The sequence below is a fragment of the Cinclus cinclus genome, chromosome 6 (assembly GCF_963662255.1).
Source record: "Cinclus cinclus chromosome 6, bCinCin1.1, whole genome shotgun sequence".
Lineage (NCBI taxonomy): Eukaryota > Metazoa > Chordata > Aves > Passeriformes > Cinclidae > Cinclus > Cinclus cinclus.
Window position 1 is genome coordinate 29,259,110 of NC_085051.1, and position 14,480 is coordinate 29,273,589.

Genomic DNA, 14,480 nt, shown 5'->3' on the forward strand with positions numbered 1-14,480 from the left:
AAGCGGGGGAGGGGAGGCGGCGGCGGGGGAAGGGGCGGCGGGGGAAGGAGCGGCGGGGAGCGGCGCAGGCGGCAGCATGAGGAGGAGAGGCAGCCGGGGGGGCAGCATGCGGTCGGTGGTGGGGTTCCTGTCCCAGCGGGGCTTGGAGGGGGACCCCCTGCTCACCCAAGACTTCCAGCGAAGACGCCTGCGGGGCTGCAGGAACCTCTACAAGAAGGACCTCCTGGGCCACTTCGGCTGTGTCAATGCCATTGAATTCTCCAACAATGGAGGCCAGTGGCTGGTCTCAGGTAAAGCGAACGCTCCCGTCCCTCGCCCCCTCCCGCCACCCCCTCCCCAGGAAACATCTTCCTCCCCGGCCGCCTCCCCTGCGGCCCGGGGGAGGGGAGCCACGGCAGCGCTGCTCAAGAGCCGTTTCCCAAATCCACCGGTGCCCGGGAATGATGTTTTCTCAAGCAGGGATCTAAAATGGTTGACAGGTTTTAAATTCTACTATTATCGGGGGGGGAGCCCCGGACAAAGTTTTTACGAGAGTGTTTCCCGGGCGCGGGGGGTGGGAGCTTGGGGTGCCCTTTTATTTGATGGCTCGCGTGTCTTCCCTCTTAAAAGAGGATTTTCTTATTTTGGGGGGACGACGACGGAGAAGCAGCCCCGCGGCGCTCATTGTGGGCACCGGGTGACATTTGTCAGCGCCGTGTCCCGGGCCGGGGGTCAGCAATCGCTGCCGGGGGCGGGCGGCGGCCCCGAGTTTGGCCGGGGGGGCTGCAGTACCGCTCGGCATCGGCGGGAACCGGATCGGTTTAATCGAGGGACTGGTCACTTTGGGGCCACCCCCACCCCATCTTCTTTTGGGGGAGGGGAGTCGGGTTTTGTTTTGTTCCTCCTCCCTCCCCTTGCAGGGCGCGTTTGTGGAAGAGGGGGATATATTTGTGGCCATGGTTTTTGGCTTAAGGTCCCCTCTGTTGCCTGCCCGGGGCTGAGGGAGCCACAGGGGTGGGGGATGCTGTCAGGTAGGAGGGAGGCGAGGGCTTGACATCAGCTGCGACACCGAGGACGGGGAAAGGCTCTGCGCCCCCAGCCAGGGAGGGGCTGCGGGGCTCGGTGGCCGGCTGGCCGCCTCCCCCCACTCCAGCAGCGCTTGGCGCAGGTGCCTCTTCCTGCTTCCCCGCCTCCGGGCTCCGAGGGGCGGCAGGGGAAGGAGGCAACTTGAGGCCGGGGCCTGGCCGGGCGCTGCAGGCCGCGGTCTCCTCGGGCGGCTCTTAGCGACAGGCCAGGGAATCGCGGGCCGATCCCGCCCGCGGCGCCCTGGGGGCTCGGGCGCTGAGGGGTCTTGGCGTTCTTCTCCCGCCGAGCCCTGGCACCCTGCGCTCCTCTGCGAGGGGACAGAGACCTTCGAGCGGCGGGGTGGGGGCTGCCGGCCCCGGAGGGACCGCTCGTGTCGCGCCTTCCCGGGCAGGGCCGGGCCGCCGAGAGCGGTGCCCATTGCAGGCCGCGGTCGGGGGCGTTGTGTCCCGGCCGCCCCTCGCTCCCGGGGAAAGAGGGCTGGAGGGAGCGGCCCCCTCCCGTTGCTCTCCTGCGGCTGGGGCTGACGATAGGTCCCTCCCCAGGGCCGGCAGCGGGAAAGGCCCGTTCGCCGTCGTGTGGGGCAGCTGTCCTCGGGAAATCGCAGAGATCCTTGGCAGTTGTGTGTGGAGAGTGGTCTCCGCTTTTGCCTGGTTACTTACCAGGGCCTCGGTTTCCCTGTCCGCCTTGTAAATAGCGTCAGGGGCTACTGAGGGATGTGATGGGGACATGGCTGAGCGGACAGCGTACTGCCTTGCCGTGGCGTCTGGGCAGGGATGAACTGTATCACTTATATGGTATCAGTAATAACTTCAAAAAGCATTCAATAAAAAGTTTTTGTGACTGGTTACTTTTAAGCAAGGGCAGAATAGAAACCCTGTATAAACATGGAGTGGAAGCTGATACACTGAAACCTTCCTAAATTTAACATTCTTACCTGAAGAAACTTACAAGCATATGTCCAGTGATTTCTGAAGTGTCCATGAAGGTTCTTAGTGTTACTGTTAGGGATTCTTTTATCTTTATGCACATGCAACTTCTCAGATATGCATCCATTTAGCTAGTGAATATGTGTGTATACATATATATGTATATAAGCACAAATGTGTATTGGAAGGCAATGCTGATTCACCCATTCTAAAGTTCCCATTTGTGGCAGTTGTCATACTGGATTGTACTGGTCCTTCTCCAGTAGAAAGTAGAGAGATTTAATTTTACTTATAAAGTGCTACAGAGAGTTCAAATGTATCTGTTCGTTTTTTTTTTTCTTTTTTCTTTTCCATAATAAGTGATGGAAACACCACCAGTATTTTCTGTTGTTCTAGCTCAAGAAGGTCTCAGGGCATACTTTAGGTCCTGCCATATCATCAGTGCACTTGCCTATGTTGACATCCGTTCTTTAGGCAGAAGCATGAACAGTCCAGGACTGGAATGGACTTTTAAGAATTAATTTTGCCTGAATCAAGGTAGGCAAATTCTGAAGGCAGAATTCACATGTAGTGGATATCTTTGAAAGTGTATGCCAAGTTTTCAATTTCCTAACTTTTCATAGAGCTTCAGAATGTTCAAAGAGGGTAAGGTTTTCCTCCATATGTAGTAGATACATGCTACTAGAGTTTCTACCCTCCTAAATTTTTTAAAAAATTACATGTGCTAGCAGTGCATGAATTTGGGATAACCAAGAACAGATTACCTTAAGTCTGATCTTCTACTGATGCCCTGAGCCATTGAAGAGCTCCAGTTATAGTAACTTCCTTTTTAAAATTTTCATGATATCCATGACCATAATATCTAGAATGCTTTATGGGCCATAGCAACAGCAGGCAGGTGCTTTGTTCTTCAGTCAAGAAGAAATTAAAAGTGCAAATATTTATGGATACTGTTAAATTTCATGCCATTATAAGACTAAGCTTCATTAAAATTACACTCAAAGCACTCCTTTTAAATGCCATATTTGATCCTTAAGGTCTGAGAAATAGCAACAGCAGGAAGAAAAGCAATTAGGAAACGTAAAGGAAGAGTGTAAGCTGCCTCTACTCTGAAGTGTTGTAGAAGAGTTGCTTCAGAAGGCTTCCAAATGTAGATAAACCCTTAGAATTGGTGGCATGAAGGTCTCTCTTCCCTCAAAATAGTCAGTGTACAGAAGTAAGGATGAGGTGTTGGGTGCTTCCAACTGCACTTACAGCAGCTAAGAGAGTTACCAGATATATTGGAGTGCGTGTAAGGGGAGAGTGCAAGCAGTCTTTTCAGTTGTTCAGTCTTAAGTAATATGTATATTCTTAACCTAGAGAAGTCTGCTTTGGCTGATTGACTTGTTAACAACTTAGACCTTTGTTAGAGTTGTTTTAAGTATAGCTGATACAGTGCATTCATAGTGGCTATAGCAATGCCATTGAAATACTAGCCTGCATCCAAGTAAGTGCTGTTCTCATCACTTGGCTGGAATGCTTTCGTTGGGTATGTGTCCCACTTTTTTTTTTAAATGCATCTCACAGAAGCAGGTCTGTAAGGCAAATGATTACTGTTTCAGTAAACAATTCAAACTGCTTAAAGAGGGTTTATATTGCAGTCAGAGATAATTTTCCTGTTAGGATTTTGGAGAGAACTTTGGTGTAGACAAGCCTCAGCAGGCCCTCCAATAGCAAGTTTGAAACTTTTTGCTATCTTCTTTAAATTTTATATTGGAAAGCACATGTTTAATATTATCTATTTTTGTTCTTAACCACGTTTCAAAGTAAAAAAGTTAAGGTCCACAGATTGAATTGGGGGCCACTCTGGAGATTGTTTCTGTACCTATGTGAAATGCAACAGAATCACTTTATAGAAGGGAAGAAGGGCAGAGATTAATGTTTTGGGGCAGGGGTGCTAGAAGAAGGGATTGACATAAGGACAGGAATTTTTAAAAATTGAAATAATCAGAAGGAGGGAGTGGACAGTCAAGAGAAAACGTGTGACAAGCTAAAAAAGCTACCTGTAGAATGACACAAGGGAAGACGAAAGCTTAACATATAAAAAATGTCTAAGTGGGTTGAAATTGGTTAAAACTTGCTTCTGGATGGAATTGAAAGATTTTATTGGGCAAAATGCGTCTTTGTAACACTTTATGTGCTAGAGAGTGTTTTTTTTTTTTTTTTTTTTTTTTCTTTTAACAGTTTGAGAAACACATGACTGTCCATGCATGGAAATTAAAATCACCATGCAATGGTATGGAACCAGCTCAGGCTTCCCTCACGTTTGCTAAGCATGTTCTGCTATTTGACTTCTTAAAACTCAGCTTTACATGGTCTGTGTAATAGTCTTTCTCCCATCTTTAGGTTTGGTGGATGTGTTTTCCTGTTTGTTTATCTGAGCGTCATTTTCCACGCCTGCTATCTTTTACAAACATGAGTATCTTTATCAGAACCTCCCACTTTTCTTGGCATACTTTAAACTGCATTTTCAAGATAACTTCTGGGAAGTACTGTAATCAGAGACTTACTTAATCCATGCTAGTGTTCTTTTTCTCTTGGCTTTTTTCCCCTCCTACCAGATAATGCAAAAGCTAATAGCTGCTCTATGACCCTAAATTTGTGAGGGTGCTAGAAAGTATTGGAAATGCATCTGACATTTAGTTTTTACATAAATCTGAAGGAACATGGACCTAAAACAGGGGAATGAGTTGACTTTAGCAAATGTGGAGTATTACTTCTGAATAAGGGGATTGTGTATAAAGTGTGTTTTAAGGAGTGATGGTCTGATCTTTGCATCAAGTAGAATTCTGTGTGAGGAGGGATATTAGGTTCAGTTGCTACATCAAGGTTTAATTAATGTCTGAGGAAATTATAACATTTCTCAGGAAAGATAGGAGGAAGCAATAATTTCAGGGGATAGGAGTTGAAGTTCAAGTTAATTAAGGTACATTATGTGCAAAAAAAGTCGTGTTTTGTGAAGGACAAGTGCAACCTGAAGGATGTGAATAAAAATTATCAGCTCTACAAATACACCATGGAGACTAGCCCATAGTCGTGTAGAAAAGGACCTAAATGCATAAATATCACAACATAAATATGATCAGAAATGACAAAGCATGTGAAGTAAACCTGCTATGGTACTGTTGGGGCCTGAGATGGAGCACTGTGCTCAGTTTTGGGCACTGCACTTTGAGAAAGATGTGCCCAAACTGAGAAAATTCAGAAGAGGGCATGAAGAGTGATCAGAGGCCTAGAAGAACGAAATAGTGAAAGAAAGCGGTCCATTTAGTCTACAGAAAGAACAGCTGAGTAGAAATGCAAGAACTGATCTGCATAAAGGTGTTTTGAATTATTATTATGTGAAGTTGTAAACTCCTTTTTTGTCTACTGGGAGTAGGACAAAGAAATGGTCTCAAATTATAGGAAGAATGATCTTGCACTTTCCCTTCATCCTGTAACTCATTCACTTATTTATCCTCTTCATTGTTTGCACTGTGACACTTTCATAATTTAAAGTCTGAAACTGGTATGATGGAAGCATCTGATCAGGAAGATGGAATAGGTAGGGAGAGGTTGTTCATCTGTCAGTTGATTTTCTGTCAGGTCAACTTTAACTTAGCCTGTGCCTGAATGGCCATTCAATCCAATGGAAGGGAAAGTAGCAAGAGCACATGGCAAGGGGGAGTGGGATTACATGTAATGTCAAACTGCACCCTCAGGCTTGATATAATAGACTAATCTGCCTAACAGTAAGGATAATGAAAAACTGAAATAAGATGCCAAAGGAGGGTGTGAAATCTACCTCAGCAGTGGTTTTAAAAAAAAAAACAACAAAACTTGAGACTTATCTTCTGAGAATAATTCTGACAGAGCCTGGTCTTTTCACTTTGGCAAAGGCCAACTAAGTGATCAACTTCTTGAAATACCATCCAGTCCTGCTTTCTGTGGTTCATGCAACTTCTAAAGTAGATACAAGCAATAAGACTAAACTTTCTTGTTATGATTTAGAAGTATTTCCCACTTGCCATGTAGGTTCTTTAGTAAATGGACCTGGTATATGGGAGATAAAGGGGAATAATGGTCTTGGGCTTTGTCCACAACCAGCAAGGTTAGTGCACTTTAAAACTGCAGATTTTCAGTACTGGCTGGTATGATTTAGAAGTGCTTCTATTAGTACACAGGAGCTGAAGTGTGTTTCATGGGCTATGTAGATACTGTTTGGACCAGATTAACTTTTGGCAAGGGTATGTTCTGACCCTCTTCAAGCTGTTTTAGGTCTAAACCAAATAGATTTCTCTTCTTGAGTCTCCTTGAATGTTTCTACAGGTTTGACCCTGCTCCTTTAATGACCACTGAAGTGCTTGACTAATTAAACCTTTTTAAAATGTTGTTCCTTTGTGAAAAATAACTGTAGAATGGCATTGTGTAGTTCTTAGCTGGGTCACACAAACTTTTACTTTTCAAATTGCCAGTCATACAGTCCTAAACAGAATCTGTCTAGAAAAAAATGAGGTCAAAGTGGAGCTATTTCCTCATTGTAGATGTCGAACTTACTGTTTCTCACACCATGGACTGAAAAAATTACAAATTCTCTGTCGATTTTCAATTTCCAGAAAATCCACATGTGGAGCCTTGCTAAGGTATTTGCATATGAAGCTATATATCGAGGTTTTCCAGGTATAATAAACCTGTTGCTGTTGGTATATACTCTATATTATTTTAAGAATGTGGCTTCTGCTTCAGTTGTAGAATTGATGTACATACACAATAAATTCACCATAAATTGAAAGCATTTTAATTAATCTGCCAATCTGCTGCATAGAACAAATGCTACAGACCTGAAGTTTCCTCTAATACTCAGACTTGTAACTTATGTTGCATAATGTGTATGCAGTTTGTGTCTGATGAATTGCAGTTCCTTAGTACAGAGCATAAAACCTATATATTCACATTTTCTTTGCTTTCTCCTTGTATACCTGCCCATACATGTACACCTCCCTCCTTTCTTCCTTCTTATTGCAAGAGTTGGGTTTGGGTAATGGAGATTGCATTTGCTGGTTTGAGTCAATTAAGACTTGCTTTTTGTTGGATATTATTTGCCTGTGACTTAACACTCCTTGTTCTCTGGTGTGAGGATGTAGGGATTGCTGAAGTGTCTTTTTTGCCACAAACCCGCTGTGGTCCAACACATTGGATAACTTTTTTCTTTCTGGTGGAACTGGCCTTGAGTCAGAATTACTTCAAGAATAGCTGAATTGTAATTAGAAGAGAACACACATTGAACACGATTAATCTTAATTTTTGTTAAAGTTTTATGTCTCAGTGGGATATGAGAGGAATAAAACTGAGGAGTGAACAGGTATAGAAGTTCTCAAAGACAAGAATGTACAAGAGAATACATAGATGGAGGAAGAACAGCACTGCTGTGTATGGAACATTTAAAAACTCTTAAGATGTGGAACCACCATATTTAAAAGCTCCTAAGACATGGAACCATTTGGTGCCACCACCAAACTTATAAAAGAGAAGGTAGTGGCAACTTTTCACACTATCAAACACTTTTCTGCACCAGGTTGCAAATTATCCTACCCATACTGTATGTAAACTATTATTTTGTATCTAGACAGTGGTTGGTGGAAATGATTATGAGTTTACTGTTGAAGTGAGACACCTAGATGGCTGTGCAGTTAGGTAGGAGGATGTTTAGACTTTCTGCAGTGGTTTTGCCAATTGGTTTGCTATGCTCATAAATAACAGCAATATTTTACTATGTTTTGCTCTGAAATATCTTTTACAGAAGGCAATAGATGAAGTCTGATAGAAGTAACGTTGGCGTTCACCTGTGTTAAATGTTTGTTTTTCAGGTAGTGATAACATTCTGACATTCAGTATTAAGTAAGTAGAAATACTATTAAGTTGCATAGATATGAAGTAGAAGTAAAAATCTTAGTTTTAAATAAGTAAAAATATGTTTTAAGTGCCTTAAAAAGTAAAAGCCTTAGAATTTAGTGTAAAAAACATAGTCCTAGGCATTAGTGTAGAAAACAAGTCTCAAAACCGAGTCTCAGTGAGAGCTCATTTTAGACATAATAAAATACAGTAGGAATATTACATTCTTCAGGTATATATCAATATTTCTACTTACTTGTGGTTGGCAGCTTTGGGAAGTAGTCTCGTTCAGTGTGACAGTTACTTCTTAATCTCAGCTTGAATAATGTGGCCATGTTATTCAACACATGTTGACATACATGTGTTTCTGTGTCTCCTTATTACAAGCTCATCTGAAATCACTAGAGTGCAACTTTCTCTCCTGTTTCTAGACAGAAAGTAATATAAGTTAGTTTAGTTGACCATAAATTACTGTGAGATTTTGGATCCATCAAATTTGACTCATTCTCAGTAACTATCAAATGCATCACAAATCTTTGTATCTTGTACTCTTGTTTGATATGTGAAGTACAAAATCAGGAGGAGGAATACACAATTCCATGGAGCATGGGTGATCATAACATACTGCTGTACTGTCTATCAAAGTGTCATAAAATCTGTTAGGAGACTCAAAGGCTGTGAGACTGTTTACTTGTAGGATGTTTGACATAAATCAGTTTTTCCATGAGAAAATTTTTAGTAGCAACATATAATGTGAAAAGTTCTAAGAAATCTGATTAGCAGTAGTAACGAAATCTATTTATGTATTTACCATTTTTGTATGTAAACAGCAGGTCCAGTAATTTTTGGTGGGTTTTTTGTTTTGTTTTGGTTTTGTTTTTTTTTTTTTTTGTTTGTTTGTTTGGTTTGGTTTGGTTTGTTTTTTTTGTGATGCCCTTGTCCTCTGGATAGCAGCTCAAAAGGCTCTGAGTTCAGGCTTCTGATTGTTTAAAGAATCAGTAAAATGTTTTAACTGTAATCAGCATGTTTCTGGTGTTACTTTTCACTTGTAATGCCATTCTCTTTCATTTGTTATTAAAGACAGATATCAAAAATATTTTGTGTCTGACTTGAAAAAACCTTATTCAGTTGTTTTTTTTTTTTTTTCAGGCATTCATAATTGCTGCTGAGAATGCTGACCAATACAATAGTATCTTGATTTTTTCTTTTCCTAATAAACAATAACATAATACAGTTGAAGCACAAACAGTCTAATATTTATTTTATATATAACAGTTTGCCAGACATAGAAGGAGGCACTTTAATGTACTTGTGTTTAGAGCTCTGAACTGAGAGCTGCATGTAGGCAAGCCTTTAGGAGTACAGCAAGATGTAAAGCAAGAGAATTGAACTTCCTTTCTCCTGGTACTCTCTTTGTCAGGACTTCACCTCAGAAATATCTGTTTTAACCTTTACAGGTCTAGAAGCCTGGCATAAGTGTGTGTGCTGAAGGCTTCTGAATGCTGCAGTAAATTTTTTAATCTTTTATCAATCCTGAGCCAACCCATGCTATGAAGGCTTTGCAAAGTCTGCGGGAGGATATACAGTTGTCAGTGAAAGAGGGAGTTCATGTTTTATGAATAACATAAGCAATGCTGGCAACAAGGAGTTGGTGCAGAAGCATTTTGTCAACATGCATATGTGAATTTGGCATGTAAATTTCTGAGTTTCCAGGTTACTATGGGTTGTCACTATGTGTTGGTGGAATGGAAGCTGTTTAATTCAAACTTTTCCTACTGATTGCTGTTTTCGTTAATTTTAATTGAATACCTGACTGCATGACATCTTAATGTAAATATGTGCCTATATATCCAAAAAAGGCATACATTTTTATGCTAATTAAGGTTTGAGCAAAGCATTTTATGAATAGCTGCAGAGTTAAATAATTTGTCTGTAATCAATTTAGACATGTCTCAGGCAGTAATGCACATTTCCTTTATTTCTTCTAGGAGGGGATGACCGCCGAGTCTTACTTTGGCATATGGAAGAAGCTATCCACTCAAGAGTCAAACCAGTTCAGCTGAAAGGGGAGCATCACTCTAACATCTTCTGCCTAGCTTTCAACAGTGGCAATACTAAAGTGTTCTCTGGAGGTAAGGAGGGAAGAGCACCCTGATTTCACATGAACGTTTATTGTCAATGCCTTGGAGTAGAAGCCATGAGTGAGATCCTGCCACACATGAGATCTGAAAGGTGTTCTTAATCAGCAATCATAATTTTTTTGGGAACAGTGAATCCTTTAGCTAGCACAACATTTTCAATTTTGTCATGTCTTTTTCCAAACCGTGGTGTAATTTCATCATGTCTTGAGCCATTGTGAGAATCCTGGGTCCAGTCTGCCTCTACTTGTGATAAAGACTGTGGAAAACATTGTCTTTGTTATTCCCTCTTAGATGGACTAAGAGCAGACCCTCCTTTCTCTCTGGCATTCAAGCCTGATGCTTGAAAATATTTTCCACCGTTATCTGATTTCAATGCACCCTTAGATGGCTCATGAAGGACTATTGCCATCTATTGGTGGATCATGTTTTCTTAGACCCAATTCAGTTCTTACTAGGTAAGCCTCTGCCTTTTTAGAACCGTTGGCAGATTGGGTTCTGATAACCCTTGATGCTCTCTTTTTAATATAAATCTACTTTTTAATAGAAAGTTTAATTCTGTCTTAAAACTAAAGTAAGGGAAGTGGACATATACTTGTTCTGGGGTAATAGTTTCTGTGATTTAGGTCCATTTCACCACTTGATTTTCCAAATGTTGAGGTAGGGAGGAAAATTGAATTGAGAAGAAAAAGGCACAAAAGCATCAATGCAGATGGTCACAGAATGCATGAGAATTTCTATCTTTCATCAGCATGTCCATTAACATACAGCTAGACTTACTTTAGGGTACTATGAGACTACTTGGCCAAAGCCCTTCATTACCTTTTTGACCCAAGATTTGTGAACTGTAAATCAATGCTAGAGATTGATTCTGAGTGCATGTGAATGATGGAAGCTTCTCACCCTTCAGTGTTGTGTTAAAAATTATAATATCCCTTAGAAAAAACAAGACAAAGCTTCAGCTGGTGTCAGATTTCAAGGATGAAATGATTCAGTTATAGTTCTCAGGTGGAATAAACCCCTAGACTGCCAAATAGTGATGCCTATCATCTTATTCTGGGTACTGCTGTTTGTTTTATGAGAAAAAATAGCAGTACATGCTGTCCTCGAATGAATGTATCTGCACAAGTGATTCCAGTGGAATTTTGGGCCAGAGTCTTTTTTACTTTAGTTTGAATTCAGACAAATGGAACCTTACCTGAATATTCAAGGAATGAAGTGTGCCAAATCTTGCTCAACCAGCTGGAATGGTGTCTTCTCATGTCCAGCTCAGCTCTCTGTCCATTGGGCTTTGCTGTCAGAGGCTGCTGTTTTCACAGGAAAGGCAGAAGAGCGGCTTGATTGTACCTGGTTACTGAAGTTAACACCTGCAGTTAAAGATTTATATAAATGATTATGGTGCATTTTTGCTAACATGCCAGGTTAGATGAGCTGTGACAGCTGATGCACAGAGAAACTGGCCGTTCTCATATCTTTTTCCTCCTCCAGTTTGCATAAAAAAATTGTGCCTCTGCCAGAAATTATTTCCATTGGAGGAGTCAGGAACTCTTTCAGCTGCTTCATCAAGATTCAGTGAGCTCATCTGCTAGGGCTGTGAGTCTGACTCTTGGATCCCGTGTAAAGAGTCATTTTGCTGCATGGCCTAGATGTACCATCTGTTTTATCTCTGTTGTAAAATGGGGATAGCTATATTTATTCACTGAATGATGTTCTGGGAGATTCTTAAAAAGTCAGAAATAATTGTGGGTTCTAAGATCTACTGGTTGTCACCTACACCCATACCTGAGTTTGGAGTTGTATTGAAATAATAGAAGTTGGAATACTTAAAAAAACCCCAAAACTAAAAATTTTAATATGTAAACTAGCACAATTCACATAGAACTCAATTTATTCTGTAAATAAATTACTGCCAGTGACTAATGACTTAAGATCTGATGACCTTTCTCTGAAGCAACTCTTGATAATAGAGGAGAAGGGATTTTCTACTTCAGTACAAATTGGATTGCATCCAAGGAATTTCAGAGCTCTTTGCTTTGAAGGAGCAAGCACTCCATGTAGCCATTACAAAATGGAAGGCAGGAACAGAGTGGGCAATGTTTTGCATGTAATCTCTGGAGGAAAAAGCCATCCCAAGGAAGTTCCCATCTCTGAGGAATAATTTTGCCTTTTTCTGTCTACACACACTGAGAGTAGAGCAGCATTTGAAATGCAAGATTCCTTCCTGGTAAACTGAAGTTTTTTGTTTTTTTTTTTTCTTTGCAGTTAATGTTAGGTATATGAAAAGTTGAAATAAACCTACAGGAAATTTAATTTGTTTTTTTAGCTCTTATATGGCAGATACGGGGTTTAGGCCACTTTAACTGTCCTCCTCTGTATATGCTGTGCAGTATTTCACCAGACCAAGTATAACTGAAGAGAATGGCAGATTGTTCCTGTCTTTCTGATTGTTGTAACTGCAGTTATCAAAACAAGAGAGACTGTAAATGACACAGCTCTGTACACAATTATGACCCAGTTAGTCTCAATGAAGAAAGAACTCTCCAGTGTTAAAGTAACAATACTGTAAGTGGGAACCCCCCTGGGCTGAATAGCAGTGATGTCTTCTGCAGGGATGAAACCTTACCAGAAGTATCTGGTTTGTGGTTAGATTTTTGTCACCACTTTGTCCTCTCACACACAGAACAGAGGAAAATAGTGGTTATTCCACTCTCATTCTTTCTTTCCCATTTTGGAGCTTGTGATGGAAGGGAATTTGATCCCATGATGACTGGATGCCTGAAACCAGGCAACTGGAATGATTCTTTTGTTCATACTGCATGGAGACTGAAGAGTCAGAAGTCTGCTGGAGGAAATTTTGTCATTGGGAAAATTAGGCTGCGTTTTTCACTGGTGAAATATGTAGGCACTAGAGTAGTTTTACTAGGTATAAACAGTGTAATAATATACAGTAATAATATATAATGGGCAGTTCCAAATACAATTAATGACCAAAGGACACTTGCATTTAAATGACTTGTTTATTGTACCATGGGAAAGATGAGCTACTGCAGTAATCTAAGGCTGGCAGGATTTTACTAGGAGCCTGGGCAAAGAGCAAATGGTTGTAGAAAATCTCATACCTCACTAGTCAAAGAGAAACTTTCTCATATTTCTCTGATGAGACAGAATACAACTAAAATGTGTATGGGATAAATGGAAACTGAGTCAACTGAACATTTAAGAATCATATAATGAAGTCTTGCTCCTTCTGATCCTCTATCTTTAGTGTGCATTAGGAAAGCTTCACAAGTCTACATCACATCTATGAAGATATGCAGAGCATAAAAATATGACTTTGCAGGCTATCTGGTTTTGGTGTTGTTTTTTTGTTTTTTTTTTTTTTCTGAATTAAATATAAAGTGTGTGCGTCCTTAAATATTTCTAAAGAGGAGGTGGCAAATTTAGGTAATAAAATATTCAGCACAGAGACTGAAAAAAATAATCTGTTGTTACAGCTTGAAAAACTCTGCATGAGCTATTGGAATTACTTGGTGGCTGTGACCCTCTTAGCCTGCACACATGTGGTTAGTTTCCATTGCATTCAACTGGTGTGATCAAAGAAAAGTGACATGATTGTCTGGTTACTTGGTTTGGTTTTTGTTAATACAGAAAAAAATTACATTGGCTGTCATGTTCATGCCTTCTCAATGGTTGCAAAACCCTTAGTGCTGACAGTATTATCTGGCAGTATTTGATCGGGGAGCCACATACATTTCATTTATGACATCTTTTCACCTTCCACAATCTTTTCATGGAGCATCCTTTGAGCAGGAAGAAAGAGGTATTTTCATCAGAGTTTTAAGTGTCCTGCTGCTTCATGTAATAGTCTCTATTGCAAATTTCCCAAAACTTAAGCTCAAACTGGACAAAGAATGATAAGTAACATCTTTAAATAGAATTATTTGTTGAGCAGTAGCAGATGAAACAGGTTGGTGCATTTGGTCATGGCTGGCAATATCACATGGAACCTTTCATATAACGGAGCAGAGGGTAACCACGTAGCAACTGAGCTGGTCTTCTCTGTTTCAGTATTGGTTTTGAAATTGTAATTTATATAAGTGGTTTGGGTTTTTTTCACCATAATGCCTTTTAGTCACTAGAACATTGTGTTAATTGCTCATATTTCTCTTTTTAGGCAATGATGAGCAAGTTATACTCCATGATGTTGAAAGGTAAATGCGCTGTGTTTCCACTGCTTCAAGAACTCCTTTAATATCAACTCACTGGAGGTGTTTTCTCTTTCAAATGAATGGTTTAGGAGAACAGTGTTTTATTATTGAAATTTGCTTTTTATTTATTTAAATTCATAACTGGAATGAAGTATTCCTCATCTTTTTCAGCACTTGGGTTCTGTATTATTTTGACCTCAGGAAAGAGAATGGTTATTAAATATATATGCTCT

The 14,480-nt window shown here is 40.7% G+C and overlaps 1 protein-coding gene across 4 annotated transcripts in view; it reads left to right on the forward strand.

The window, feature by feature from the left end:
• The first annotated feature begins 76 nt into the window (after nucleotides 1–76).
• Nucleotides 77–14,480, forward strand: part of DCAF5 (DDB1 and CUL4 associated factor 5) — a 68,399-nt gene continuing 53,995 nt past the window's right edge. For 2 of the 4 annotated variants that reach the window (XM_062495867.1, XM_062495868.1), the window contains exons 1-3: nucleotides 77–290; nucleotides 9,890–10,033; nucleotides 14,214–14,250. In XM_062495867.1, the coding sequence (XP_062351851.1) occupies nucleotides 77–290; nucleotides 9,890–10,033; nucleotides 14,214–14,250 (395 nt within the window). Of the gene's footprint in view, nucleotides 291–426; nucleotides 472–7,886; nucleotides 7,908–9,889; nucleotides 10,034–14,213; nucleotides 14,251–14,480 lie in introns of those variants that run through there. The other 2 variants (XM_062495870.1, XM_062495869.1) reach the window with 2 other exon arrangements.